A 15,621-nucleotide genomic window follows, 5' to 3' on the forward strand; every position below is an offset into this window, starting at 1 on the left:
CTCCAAGTCACTTTCACCTGAGCTCACGTGTCCTGTTCTTATTTCATTTATTTAATTTAATTAATTAATTAAAAATTTTAGAAGAAGAGATCCTTAGGGACTTCCCATACCTCTGGTGAGGCCAGAAATGTCTCAGTGTATCATTTCTAGTCTTTGATTGTTGTGCAATAAATGAGTTTCTTGGAGCTCCTAGTAAGTGTTATTGCCAGAAGTAGACCTGAAATATTTGTAGTGAAACTTAGCATCTAGTACAATTCCATTTTTATAAAAACAATTTCTTTCTAGTTATTCATCTTTATACCTATATGTGTGAATGGATAGAAAGATGCCTAGAATTTATGTTCATCTGATATTAATTATGGCTATTTCTCAGCGATGGGATTGGAAGTGACTAATTCTTTACAATGGGCCTGTATTTTTTTTTTTTACAAGAGGGATTTTTCTGAAACAAAAACAAAAGAAGAAAAATAAGCAGACTAGAAGCAAATATTCTAAGATGTTAACAGCAGTTGGTTTAGGGTGGGTAGGGGTATAAGTTATTATTATTTTCTTTTTTATACATTTGTTTTTAAATTTAAAAAAAATCACTGCTTGAACATTCACCAACGTAAATGTTTTAGTAGCAACCACCATTTGTATACCATAAGCCCTGCCATTGAGACTGTATGTGACAAGGCAACCAAGTACGACTCTACATCAAGTCTCTAAGTACAAAGTTCACTGTGGGAAGTACTATCAACACTGGTGTTTTCCTTATAAAAGTATGACAACTGATTAGCAGCTGTGTGATACTTCTCCAGTAAGATGGTGATCTTGACACATGTTATTTTGGTAGGATGGTAAGAACTCAAGCCTGACTGGGTTCAAGAACGAACAGAAAAAGAGAAATTGAGCATAGCAGGCTTTTTTTGAGAGTTGAGATGAAAAGGGGCACAGAGAAATGGGGTAATAAATTGGAGGGGAATATGGGGTCAAGAGAAGGTTTTGTTTTAAGATGGAGGATCATATGCATGTGCTTGATTAAAGGACATTATGGATTATATGATCTAGTTTTAGCTGAAATAATCTTCACCGATGGACAAGTGGTTTAGAGATTCACATAGTGAAATGATGCCGGATTGAAAATAATGCCAAAATGCCACAGCAATGAACAAGAAAATGGCAGAGTCTACACTTCTAGCCACAGTAGAAGCTGTTGATCAGCCACATCATGGGGTTCAAAATAAGGGAAAGCTAAGCGGATATGAAAAGAGGTCAGCCCTGTCCTCCAATCAGTAATATTAAAGAGACTAACTGAAATACAGGTCTCTATCTCATATCATTATTGAACCTCTCCCATGAGTTTATTGTGTATGTTGCTCTCTGTGAGGTATCCTTTCCAACTAATATGATATTAAAATCAATGAAAAAGTTTTAAAAAAAGTATGACAACTACTTTGAAGTTTAACTTTTGGTCCAACAGGAATCATATACCATTTTTAGGGAAATACTTCCATGATGTAGAATGTTATTACATTTACCATAGGCCAGAGTAATCCTTCTCTAATACAGGTAAAGTTCCATTGCAAAGAATAATGCCAGTAAAGAGCTCTTTATGGAAGATTGGATGATCCACAGAGGTCATGCTTTGCTAGTCTAGTTGTAAGCAATGTCTCTGGTGATAGTTTTTATAATTATTACCTCTAAGGAAAGGACCTAAGTCTGATGCTTACAGCTCAGAGAAGCTGAGTTACCACTGTGCTTTATATGGCTTTCTGCCTTACCAATCAAGCTGCAATTATCCTTCAGCTCATCTCTTCCTTCAAACAACAAAATCATTTACACAAAAACTACCCAAGCTATCTACCAGAATTAATTAACATGGGGGAAACAACCAGGAACAGGTAAAAAGAAGTAGAAGTAGTGATGTGTGTATAACACCTTCCCTAAAGTACCTTTTTTTCCCTTGCTAATTCACCACAAAGAAGTGAGGCACAGCTGTTTCAGCTCTGGATCCTAAAGCCAGGGTATCAGATTTCTAGCAATGCATTCAATTTTACATTTCATTATAACTAAATTATTTAGAGGAGTCTTTAAATTCCTTCTGATGGAAATTTACCTGTATGATACCATCACTTGCCTCCATTTTCTCTAACTCAAATGTTAGAGTCATTTTCAATTTCTCCCTTTCTTCTCCAATACATCATCTACCCACCCATTTCCTTTCTAAATTCTGTCTTTAAACATTACCTGTCCCTCATTTCCATAACCCTAGATCAGGTCCTGGATACCTGGATTGAAATAACTGTCTCTTATAAAGCTTCCCTCAAATTTGTATCTCCTTCATGTCTACACAAAGCAGTAAGAATTATCTCCCACCAACAGCTGTTTTCAGTAATAAGAAAGCTAAGTTCTGTGACTAAGCTAAACATCCCTTCTGTTCTCCAAGGCCTACAATGGATCCTAGTTGCAAGTCATATCAAATTGAAATTTCCAAATACTGTTCATTATGTCCTTTATAAACTGTGCTGAGTACTCTCAACTATCTGCCCACATTTTTCTACATATTAAAATTTATATTCTCTATGCCTTTTAATCTGACAACCATACGTTACCACGATTAATTCATTTCTTGTATTCTTTCCTACTATGGTAGGGACTATTTGTTGTCTCCTATATTTATTCTCTCCTTCTTCCTTAACAATAGATTTTCTTTCATCTGGGCACATGTTGGTTCGTATAAAGACTACATTTCTCAGCCTCTCTTAAAGCTGGGAGCGTCCATGTAACTAAGTGCTAAACAGTAGCATGTAAGCCAAAATGTCACGGGCAACTTCCATTAATGTCCTTAAAGGGAAAGGGCATTCATATTTTCAACCCCTCCTCCTTCCTACTGGCTAGAAGGCAGATGTGATGGCTGGAGTCAAGCAGCCACCTTCCACCTAAAGTGGAAGCTACATGCTGAGTTTGGTGGAGCAACAAGACAGAAAGAGCCCTAACATCATGGAGAGCCACATCAATCCTAGAATACCTAGTTCTGGATTATTTTAGAAGAGCGAAATTCCTATTATGTTTACACCACTACCAATTTTGTGGCCTAATACTGTCACTTGTGGGTGCACCTAACTTTAACTGATCTACCCACCTTCAAATTTTCATTTGCTACTTCTTCTAACCCATTAATAATGCCCACCTAGTAAATTTTCTTATTTTCCCCCCACCCAACCAAACTGTCAGTTTTCTTTCTTCTTTTAAAATACAGTTTCCGATTCAAATGCCTACGTGGATATGGTTAGTACTGCCAAGCTTACTTACTCTAATTTCTCTTTTTTGAACACAAACACGCACATCTATATGTCTACTATGTATGTGTATTATACACAGTAATGGATAAATGAAAATTTAAAATAATGTAACAGATTTTTAACAAACTTACTACAGTTTTATATCCAAACATTCACTACTCACTTTAAATCTTACTACAGATGCACTTCAACGATGCTCTCACTCACCAAAACTCTTTTCGAACACCGTTTTTGAAACAGACTGAAAGCCCATCACTAGATATAACCTCTATGAGAGCAGAAATACACCCAGTTTGCTTACCAGGCCTAGAACAGTGTCTGGCATATAGTAAGTAGGTACTCAGTACATGTTTGTGGTATGAAACAAAATTAATTGCAGCAAAACTTCTTCATTTGCAAGTAGATTGATTTTTTTTTAAATAGTCAAAAGATATACAGAGCTCAGCCTAGTGAATAAGAAGCTGTTACCAAGTGGGGAAATACCATTTTGGGTTTTTTAAAAGCAGTGACTACAAAGCAATAAGCTAGATTTTCTTATATGGATCATAATAATGGCTCAGAGTTGAGCTAGTTCTGTAGCAATTTAGGGACTCATTTCCTAAGCTTACAGTGAAGTGAGCCAAGCTTGCTCCCATTTCAGAGCGTCTGCACCTGCTGTTCCCTCTGCTGGAACACCCCAGATATACCTGGATTGTTCCCTCACTTCATACAAGTCTCTGTTTAAATATCTGCCTCCTCCAAAAGGCCTTCCCTCCCTACCTGACCTAAAATAAAGCATCCCTGTCACTCTCTGTCCTGTCACTGCTTTTCTTCTCTTTATAGGACTTGACACTACCTGACATAATATTTTATATCTATTTTGTTTATGTGTGTTTAATATCCATCTCTGTCACTAGAATATTTGCTCCATGATGAAAGGGACTTTGTTTTACTCACTGCTATAGCTCCAAATTTCTGCTAGATATCCAAATTTCAAATTATAAATTTAATAAATATGTTTATAATGAAAGAAAAGAATAGGAAAAGAAATGGAGGAAGGAAGAACAAGAAAGGTAACAGAGAAGTAGCAAAAGAGGTGAAGAAACTCTAGATGAGTCATAATTGGTTATTTTACTCTGTTACTTTTTTCTAGTATCAGTTTGAATTTAAGGCTTCTATGAGAAAATTTCAGAATGTGTCTCTTTCGATATTTATTTCAAAGTACTGGGTACCCTAAAGAAAGAGGTTCCGTGACTTTCAGAAGCATTTGGTTGGTATTTACTATTGTAATTACAATGCCCACCTCTTTTACTATCTTTCAACTGCCCCAGTCCACACAAGTACAAATTGAGTGAACATTTGAGAACTTCTGACTTACAGTAGTACTTTAATGATTTTTAGCAGGATGGGTTTGTGTTGGTATTACTATTAACATTTTAAAATTTCAATATTTAACTGACACTTGGAATATCTCTCTTTCAAGATGTTGCTTAATAGAATTACATGATAAAGCTGGGAGGCAGGCCTTTGAAAATGCTTTTAACTCTACTTTACTCCTACTATGCCCCTCACTTACGGCACAAAGTGTAGTTCCTTTCAAGGGACAGCTACGTAAGTCACATTTCATTAATGTTTTTGCTTCCTCAAACTGTCCATTCTTTACACACAATTTAATAACAGGGTTTGTACTAGAGAAGTTAGAGCAAAATGACTTTCCTTTATGTTTTAGCAAATTCAGTAGAAAAGATAACTGCATTTTCCTGCTGATTTCTATTATAACATTATAAATAAGTGCCTTCTTTTTCAGGTTCAGTAGTCCAGATTTAAAGTTTTAGGCAAAGGAAAGGGTTATATAACACAGGGTATTGTCCTCGAAGAGTTTTAGAGAACTTTCAGAATTTTGAGGCACATTTTTTAAAATGTCAATTTCTTCATTTGGAGGATCAAATAGTGCAAATGCACACACAACCAGACCCCTAGTCTCAGAAAACAGTTCTTCACTCTCCAGTTATGATTAACATCTTAAAACTGAATCACGATGCCAAATAGGGTAGTCACTAGTTTCATACCTTTAAAGCTCAAAAACATTTTATTTGAATCCCAGATAAACACATTCAGAAAATAGTCATAAAATTTTCTCCTGAATAGTATCTTTCATCATTGTTCTCTGCAGTATAATGTCTAATACAGTAATAGTAGTACTAATACAGTATTAATGCTTCAGTACTAAAACCTAATGTTTTATATGTTTTAGCTGTTCTTAAATGATACCTATTGCACTCTAGGCCAATGCCCATTATACGCACTTTTATTATGTAGCCTTGCCGCCTTAAGAAGCTTACACTTCTTCTCTGAAGCAGGGATTTCTGGTGCGGGAGCAGAAGCACATGCTGTTGGTGAGTTACCCGTACCAGGTAATCTTTTAGGAAATGTCACAGAGTAGGAGGTACGCTGTCTAGTCCGACATGCTACTCTCCTCTCTCTATGCAGCAACTGTTCATTCGTCAGCAACGTTATAACTTGCTTAGACTTTTCCCGGATATAATAACCTGAAAAATACATTAATTGGGTTAGAAAAGAAAATATTAATTAAGGCTACAATTAAGTTTTATTCTAAAGAAAATTAGGAAAAAATGAAAATGTAAGCAAAGCAAAATATTCTCTAGCAAATGTAGAGGGAAATTTAAGTTTCATTAAATTGTCAATAACTGTACTCCTTTTCTCATGCTCTAAGAAGTAAATAATCATATGATGAAATCATATCACACACTGACATTACATTTTTCACCTTAAATATGGTATTGGATTTTCCTTTTGAAAGCAATATATACTCTTCAATAAATCAAACAATACAGGCATACAGAGGAATGAATCAGATCTAGATGCACTGACCTTCTAGGTCAGTATGTCATGTATGTATGACATACTGTATGTATGTATGACCATGACATATGGCTAAAGATTTAAAGTAATATGCATAGCATGATCCAAATTTGTAAAGCATAGGGGAAAATAAACCGTTATAGATAGAAGAGAGAAGCAGATAGAGAAATACAAAGATGGGTGGATGGATGGATGGATGGATGATGGATGGGCAGGTGTACCCACAACATTGTGTATATACACAATCAACATTGTGTATAACTTAGGGATACAATTAGGGTAGGACAAGGGAGGGCAATTGGCTTGTCTCTGACATAACATCCTATCAAAATAACATGATGCCATTAATAGAGTGCCAGAGGACAGTCTAAGACCAGAATTCTAATAATGCTGCTGTCGTCCTTAACCATCGGAGTGACTCTGAGCCAGTTAGGTGGTCTGTCTAAGCCTGAGTTTCCTATCTGAAAACTGTATACCTCTTCAGGTTAATTCACAGATATAAAATTATACTCATTCAAATATATAGTATTACTAGTACTATTCTCAACCATCTCCCATGAGAAATGATAAAGGAAATACCTCTCCACATCTTGGGACCAACTCATATTAACATCTCATGTCTTCCAGAAGTAAACTGAAAGTCCCTAAAGATTCACTACTATGCTCATTTTGGGCTCCAAGTGTGATGAATTAAAGTGTTAATATTTCCAGCTATAATTTACCAGTAGTGGAAGTAGTGAGAAATAGTCAAATTCAGGGTATATTTAGACGGCAGGGGCCACCAATGTTCTCTAAGTGCCAGTCATTTCATTAAGATTGATATGGACAATGTCAAAAACCTTTGCTCAAGTTGCCATCTTTTCCAAGATTATTTTATCTAATCTCACTTCTTAGCCATTTTTTCCTTCCAAACTTCTCTGATAACTGCTTTAAACCACATCATACTCAGCACTCTTAATTTCCTATGATTGGCTTGCAGTCAATAACCAAAAAATCCCACGTGTTTTGGGTTACCACTCTGCTGCATGATAGAAGCCTGCTGTGACTATCAGTCTTTGGGGACAACACACCAGATACTACCTTCTCCCGGATAATTAACATAGCTTGATTTGGTGGGGGGACTTGCCTTCCCATTCTTCACTTCATGACTCATCTCCTTTCACTTTCCCCCTCACTCCCTCTACTCCAGCCACCTTGGCCACCTTATTCTGCAGTCTCACCACACTCTTTACCTCCTTAGAGCTGTGTGCTGGCCGTTGCTTCTGCCAGGGACTCTTGGCATGACTAGACCCCTGATTCATTCAGGTCTCTACTCACATGTCACCTCCTCAGAGAAGCTTTCCTTCTGTCCATCCTCTCTAAAACAGCCTCACCCCCATCACTCTCTATTCCCTTACCCTGTTTTACTCTTCAACCTGGCACTGATCACTACCTAATACTGTTCTATATAGTTATCTGTTTACGTGTTTATTCTTTTCTCGCCTAGAATACAAGCTCCATGAAGGCAGAGACTCTTTAGTGTCTAGAAGAGTGATTGGCACATAGTAAATGCTCAATAAACATTTACTGAGTGAATGAATCAATAAAGGAGCAAATGACCAAAAAAGTCTCAGTTTTCTCCTTGACATAATACAAGTGGAGCCAGATAGATGAAAAATACTAATTGACAATTTATAACTTAGCTGCCTGAGAAAGTTGCTTGGCCTGAAATAATTTCTTACAACACTCCTAATTAGAAAAGGTTACAACTAGAAATTATGGGACAGATGTGGAATATTCTACTTGGAGTCTGCATGGATTGGTGGAATTTGAGGACAGCTGCAGTAGTTCAAGGGATGAGCAGGTATGTCAAGCAGAATGCCAGTCAATGATGGAGGGCTCCTCCCTGCAGCATCAGGACGGTGGGGCCACGGGAGTTTACAGAAAACAGAGAAGAAATCACCCAGAAGTGAACTTCCCATTCAAAGCTGCCCGCTGCCCTAGCTACCTCCCACCACCCTCGAGATGCTGGAGAGCGGGAACCTGGATGTTTTAAAGCGTCAAAGTTGAAAGTGAAAAAAATCTAAGAGCCCAATAAACCTGCTTGAGATAAATAACAGAGATGAGATATGAAATAACAATAGCAATAAGATGGCGTCTACTTACTTCTTACCAATATGTTTCAAAAAAGAATGAATACATAGTACTAAAATAGAATAGTACCGAAAATAGAATAAACTTAGGCAACAACTGCTTTGTGTTTGAAAAAAGGAGGGCTAGGGAAGGGAACTGGGAAGGGGGAGAGGGAGAAAAGGAGGCAAGGAGAGGGAGACAGACAAAGAGAGGAGAGGGCGGGAGGGAGAAAACAGATTCTCTGAAATAAGAAATTAAACTATGTTAAGAGATCAACATCCAAAGACACTATGTAAAACACATCAAGATGAAAAGCTTGTTGGTTGAGGTAAAGGTTAAAATAAAAATAAAGCTATATACTGTTTAATTGTGAATGTTTTGGTTATAAGTGACAGAAACTCAATTTGAACGGGCCGTGGGAAAACCAGAGGCTGCAACTGGGCCTCAGATACAAATGAAGCCAAGACTGGAAAACTACCAGGACCCTCCGCCTCCCACCTCTGTTTCTCCCTGTGTAATGCCTTTATTTTCTCCTTTCGCAGGTCGACTTCTTCAATCTGAATGTAGATATTACCGCAGACAGCTCCAGATTCTCATCTCACACGCTGCCACCTGAGAAGTCCCCCTCTTCATTTATTCAAATCTGAAACATCCAGGAGAATGACACTGAGTGGCCCAGCTTAAAAGTCATATACTCATCACCGTGGCCAGAGGGTGGAATGCTACCATTGGCAACCCCCATTAGAAAGACACAATGGAGTGAGGGAGGGTCAACAAGATAGAAAAATGAATGAGGAAAAAGCCAATTTGAGCAATCCTCCCAAACTGAAAGGACAAGGACATACAAATCACTAGATCAACTATGCAACAGACCAGTTCCAAGGATGTTAACTTTTACAGTCATTTAATCATTTCCTGAACACTTAAGTTTCAGGAAATGTTCTAAGTAGTGGGGGCACAGGTGAGGAAAAAAGAGACAAGGTCCCTAATGAAGATAATTTCAGATAAAAATTAATGCTCTAAAGGAAATAAAGCAGAGGGACATGCTAACATCAATTCAGGGTGCAGTCAAGGAAAGTCTTACTGAGGAAGTAACATATCAGCTGAGTCTTAAATAGCAAGAAAAAGCCAGCTGTGCAGACATACAGGCAGAGGGAACAGCCCAGATTCCACTTCTTCAGGAAAGCCTTCTACTGAGAGATGACAACCCCTCTTCCGCCTCGCCCTACATGTACATCAGGGCCTCGATGGCCAGGCTCTGCTTTCACACACTCTCACAGCACCTACACTTGTCTTTCAGAGTGCTTCCACGGTTTTTAACTGCCTATGTGATAAATGTTTTTTTCTCCATTAGAGTATAACATCCACGAATGCCAGAAGTGTACTTGTTCACTTAAGAGATACTTAAGAAACGTTTGTTAAATAATATGCTGAGGAAAAATTTCCTAAATGCAGGGGAGGAGTCTATATAAATTCACAACCAAATGTCATGTAACAAGGTTTGGAAATATGGTAAATTCAAAGATATTGGGCACTGAGATGCATCAGCAAGAAAGACACATACCAGACTTAAAACCAAAAAACACATATTGGGCTTCTTGTTATAAAACATCATAATACTCCTCTCTCCGTTCCTGACCCACTGACCTGCCAAGATCTACTCTTCTTCCTATATTCCTTTCTCAGTGAGTTTTACTTCCGTTCTAAGCCAGAAGTATGAACATTCACTTCCCCAGACTTAGTAATCCATGTCTGTTGATTGCACCTACTAACCATCTTCTAATTCCATGCTTTCCTCTCCATTTCTCTTAGTTCAGGCCTGTGATGTTCTAAATCATTTATTCATCTGCAGTCTCCTTTCCGATCTACCCTCCACAGTGCCTTCAGGGGTGGGGATGGGGTGGAGTGCGGAGGAAGAGGAGAAGTATCCCAAACGGTATAGCTGATCAAGTTATTTTCATAAAAAACCTTCAGTCAAGTTGGCACAGTAAGTTCATGCTTCAAAGTACCCTTCTGCTCTATTCCAAATGCACAGCAATAATAGACATCACCAGTTCTGAAAAACAAGATAAAAACCTCCAAGAACCAGAAATATCAGAGAAATGAAAAAGCACTGAACAGGGCTCAAGCCACAGGGCTGCTGGGCTCTTGATCTGGAGGCCAGGAGTTCAGCCCCTCAGGTGTTAGGGAACCAGAGGTGGTCTCACTCTTTGATGTTAGGGGGTATCCATGCTTGTGAGAGAAGGCTGGAAAGAAAAGAAAAAGGAAAAGGAAAAAAAATAAACAGCCACTAATTGGTTCCTGGGCTGTAACATATTTGTAGCTGTGGGAATAGAAGGACACAATGCAGCCCTAAGGCCTGGAACTCAACTAAGCCACCCCCTGGCTCAGCAACTGAATCTGTGGCACCCTCATATCATCACAGGGCATGACCCCTGAGCTACCTTTATAACGCTGTACTGGAGGTGGAAACTGAAAAATCAGCATAAATGGAAAAGTGAACATGGTTAGCCGGGGAAGAACCTCTCACCCAAAATAAGCCTGAAAACTAAAATTCCAAAATAGATTTAAAAAAATCTTAAGATGGCCAGGAAATGCAGCAATTAAAACATATATTCGGGCTTCCCTGATGGCTCAGTGGTTGAGAGTCTGCCTGCCAACGCAGGGGATACAGGTTCATGCCCTGGTCTGGGAGGATCCCACATGCCGCGGAGTGACTGGGCCCGTGAGCCACAATTACTGAGCCTGCGCATCTGGAGCCTGTGCTCCGCAACAAGAGAGGCCGTGATAGTGAGAGGCCCGCGCATCACGATGAAGAGTGGCCTCCGCTTGCCACACCTAGAGAAAGCCCTCGCAAAGAAACGAAGACCCAACACAGTCATAAATAAATAAATTTTTAAAAAAAACAAAAAAAAATATATTCACTCCAAAAGAAATCAATGTTCTATAGGATTCTATAGGATCTTCTATAAATCAATATTCTATATTATTGTAAGATTTAAAAATCTAACAACAAAGATTTTAAATAAGTATTAAGACAGAACTTAAATAAATACTAAATAAAGATTAACACAGGAATCACATTCACAACAAGGAATATGAAATTATGAAACAAAACAAAAATAGGCAGAAATGAAACAAGAACAGATAGATATGAAAAGAGCCAACTTAAAATCCTAGAAATGAAAGCTATAGTCACTGGGATTAAAAAGAAAAAACCCTCAATACCCAAGGCAAACTCCAAAATCTAACAGTTGAAGAGAGAATTGGTAATCAAAGAATAGTACTAAGGAACTCTTCCAAAATACAGCACAGAGAGGCAACAAGATTAAAAAGATTAACTAAAAGTCATAAGGGACAGATTGTAAGACCCCAATAGTCACTCAGAAGTTTCAAAAGAAGAATACAGTAATCACACACACAAAAAAAAGCAATATTCAGAAAGAGCTGGGAATTTTACAGAAAAGTCATAGAATCCTCACGTCAAAAATGATCTCCAAACACCAAGCAGGATAAATAAAAATAAAAATAAAACAATACCTAGAAACACTGTAGAAAAACAGAAGAACATGTAAGATAAAGAGAAACTCAAAGCTATCAATCCCTTCTTTGGGCCTACAAGAGCCCACTGGCCACTCAGTCAGCAAACATTTATTCGACACCTCCACAAACCAGGTGAAGAAACAGAGATACAACTAAAGTAATCTCAGCCCTCCACACGCCCACAGTCCAGTGAAGGGACTGAGGTAAAATAAGTCATTACAGCAGAGCCATGCGTGCTACCACGGACGTGTGGACAAAGCACTACGGATGGGTGAACTCCACAGGCAGTGGGAAAGCACTTCTGGTACATTTTGCATGAAGCTTTACTTGAACGTGAATATACACTGCAGGAAATAATAGAAGTAAAAATATGTCAATGGCTAATATTTTTACCTAACATTGACTTATGACTTTCTATGTGCCTGACTTTCAGACATTATCTCTAATCCTCACAACCACCCTCAGAGTTTATGAAGTACATTTTACAGATGAGAAAAGAAAGTTTAGGGTGGGTAAGAAACTTTCCCAAAGTCATAAAGTTGATAAACTAGAAAATATAGATTGGCTCTATAAAAATAACAAAATATAGACTTTAATTTGACTGACTTTAGTATACAAATGCAAGCTATTTTATTTGATGAGAACCTGAGAAGAGAATGATTCTGCTGACACAGCACTGAAGTCCTAACCTGGTTACTGGCCCTTTTGTGTTTACTGTCTGCTGTCCATATGAGTACAATAAACAAAGAGCACTGTGGGAAGACTGGCTGGATGGGAACAGTTAACTTTATATAAATTCATGATTTGCTTCTTGCTACTATGATTATCAGTATGACTCTATTTGTTGAAAAGGAGCGAAAGACGATCCAAAATATTCAACTAGGTATAAAGGTTTTGTTTAAACTCACAGTAATATAACTTTTAACAATAACAGAACAGGCTTATCATGACCCAAAAGTCTATAATATGGTTGTTAAAGGAAATTCATTTGTTCATCAAGACTACAAAAATGTTTGTTATAGGAAATCACATTTGCTCATGTAAGCTATAAATGAACTCAGCAGCATTGTGTTAAGTAACCAGCCTCTCGATAGATCAGCACACCTACACTGCATTAATTAGTCAAGCCACCAACATCTAGCAGGTGAGTTCAATGGTTAGAGAATTCTGACTACTGCTGTCTGACAGCTGTAGAAAAAAATTAAGTCTGTGCCCTTTGAAGCTAGAGTTTTTTCCACAGTGTTCAGTCACTACATCACACTGCCTAGGAACTGTTGCTTCCCACTCTCCACATCCAGTCCCTTCTGTAAGAGAAGTAATACCTCCAAATTTTAGTTTTTTGACTTTTAGAGCCTTAACACAGCTAACCAAGATCTAAAATAATATTTTTACTTTGAAATGTTTTCTTTTTCTTGAACTTTCTCTTTCCAGGTATCTTGTCTCTATTCAGTTTATTTCAGTCACCTTGAAAAGAAAATCCCTATCATTCCTTTTTTCTCCTATTTGCCCAGGCTTCCTCTTTCTCTAAGCCTAAATACCTGAGTTTTTCTCTCCTTCTACGAGTACCTGAACTCAAAAAACAAACTCCCTCTCAAAAAACGTTGATTTTAATCATTTATAAGCTAGTGTAAATATAAAGAAATGTATTGCATATTCCAGAAAATTTACCTTTCACATTTTAATTTCTTAACTACGGCTTAAAAGGCTTTGTTCTTACCCCAAGACATTACGACTTCAGTGAGCAAATGGGTAGGTGAATGGTAAGGGTTCATCCTCGAGTTTTGGAAGACACACAGAGAAGCAGCCTATACAAAATCAGCCATCAACATAAATGTGAACTGTCTAATTTCCTAAATTAGATGACTGATAATGACAGCAACAAACTAAAATGGCAGTAATGTCATCAAGGCATGCTACTTCTAGTAAAATAGCTTAATATAACTTTTTAACAACACTGAAAATTTGTTTTTTAAAATGTACCTTTTAAAAATCTACCTTTAGTTTAAATATATGTGTATAAAATATATTTACTTTATATAAATGTAAAATGGCCCATTTAAGTGAAATTAACCACAACTTCATGACTTACCTAATTGAGAATAAAACAGTACATAAAGTTATAAATATGCATTTCTGAGAATCTGAATTGGTTTTATAAAAAGAATACTATAATTTGTTTAAATAAATTGTTTAGTAGTATGAAACATTCAACCAGGTATTTTTCAGACAATTTTAATTAAGTTCATTCTGGTAGTTCAATGAAACTATTAGGATATTTTTAAGAACTCCTTAAAAATTAAGAGAGGCTGTGTAGCATAATAATAGAATAGAACTAAACAGTATTAGGATATATATGTTTTAATCATGTTCAGCCATTAATTAGCTGTGCAACCTTACCTAAAAAACTTAATCTGAGTGTTAACTCATCATCTCTGTAAGAAAGATAAGACATATCCTACGTTCCTCATAAGATGTTGTAAGGATCAAATGAGATACCATACATGGAAATGCTCTATTATTAAAATCTAAAAATGCTCAAACAACTAGATTACCATACAGGAAAGAAAGAACTTTACCTCACAATATACCTCCAGTATTTCAGGTGAAATATCTCGAAATATAAAGTAATGTGTCCAACTGTTAACCTTAAAAAGAACTACAATAAGTATAATACAGTGTCCCAAAAGTCTGAAAACATAGGGAAAATCATGTATTTATTGTAAATTTTTTGAGATTATTCATTGCTTTAAATTTACTTCACCTGAAAAGCTGTCTGGAAGTTGAAGAAAAACATACTGAAAACATTATTTGAAAATGTTAACTAATGTACTATTTGAAAATAAATTTCTCCTGTTTCCCAACTACTGTGACTTGTTTTCTGAATTTTTTCCCCTGTAGTATCACTATTATTAATTATTGATCATGTTCTATATGATAGGCACTGTTATAATGTTGGAGATGGAGCATGGACGAAGCAGACATAAAATGTTCCTGCACTCATGAAACTTACTTTCTGGTAGGAGGAGACAGACAATAAACAAATAATAAGATAAATCATACCCTACGTCAGATAAGAAATACTATGAAGAGAAAGAAAACAGAGAAGGTGGCTAGGGCATATCAGTACAAAGAACGGGTGGGGCTGCTTTTTTATAAATAAGGTACATCTAGAAGGCCGCACTAACAAGATGACTTTTTGAGCAGAGATCCGGAGGATGCAGAAAGCACTGCAGGTATCTGGGCACTCCAGGCAAAGGGAACAGCAAGTGTAAAGACCAATGGAGAAAAAAAAGACTTTCTTCTATAATATTTTCTACTTTTATCTTTTCTGTATCTCTTCTTGATAACCTGTTTCTAGGGTAGGATCCAGCTGTTGATTACTTGGATCACTAAAATTTCTCTTCGATTAATTTCCCATTACAGACTTCACTCTCTGCTTTTTTTCTTCTTGGACTGAACAAAATCATTCTTACTGATTAGTTTTTCAATGATCACATTCCTTTCTTCAAGTCTCTTATTATTTTTATGATTTTCATTAGTAAAAATTTATTGATTATCTATTATGTGCCAAGGCCTGATGGTAAAAAGATGATTAACATATGGTATACACCCTCAGAATTTAGCTAAGGAGAGATATATATAGTAGATAAGATACACTGTAAAAAATACCACTCTTATATTATGAATAAAGTGTTGCAGCAATTAATTCTGCCCAGCAAAGAAAAGACGAGAGTTGGGGGTGCAAAGGAAAAGGCCTGTGAGCTAGGATCTGAAGACTAAATAGGAGTTCAGAAAGCAGATAGCAAGGAAAGAATATTAC

General features: G+C 37.0%; 1 protein-coding gene across 1 annotated transcript in view; it reads right to left on the bottom strand.

The window, feature by feature from the left end:
* ENTHD1 (ENTH domain containing 1) overlaps positions 1 to 15,621 on the bottom strand; it is a 98,081-nt gene that overhangs the window by 75,630 nt on the left and 6,830 nt on the right. Inside the window, exon 2 of the mRNA XM_060023966.1 lies at positions 5,570 to 5,812. Coding sequence (XP_059879949.1) covers positions 5,570 to 5,812 — 243 coding nt within the window. The remainder of the gene's footprint in view (positions 1 to 5,569; positions 5,813 to 15,621) is intronic.

This window comes from Delphinus delphis, chromosome 11, assembly GCF_949987515.2.
Source record: "Delphinus delphis chromosome 11, mDelDel1.2, whole genome shotgun sequence".
Taxonomy (NCBI): domain Eukaryota; kingdom Metazoa; phylum Chordata; class Mammalia; order Artiodactyla; family Delphinidae; genus Delphinus; species Delphinus delphis.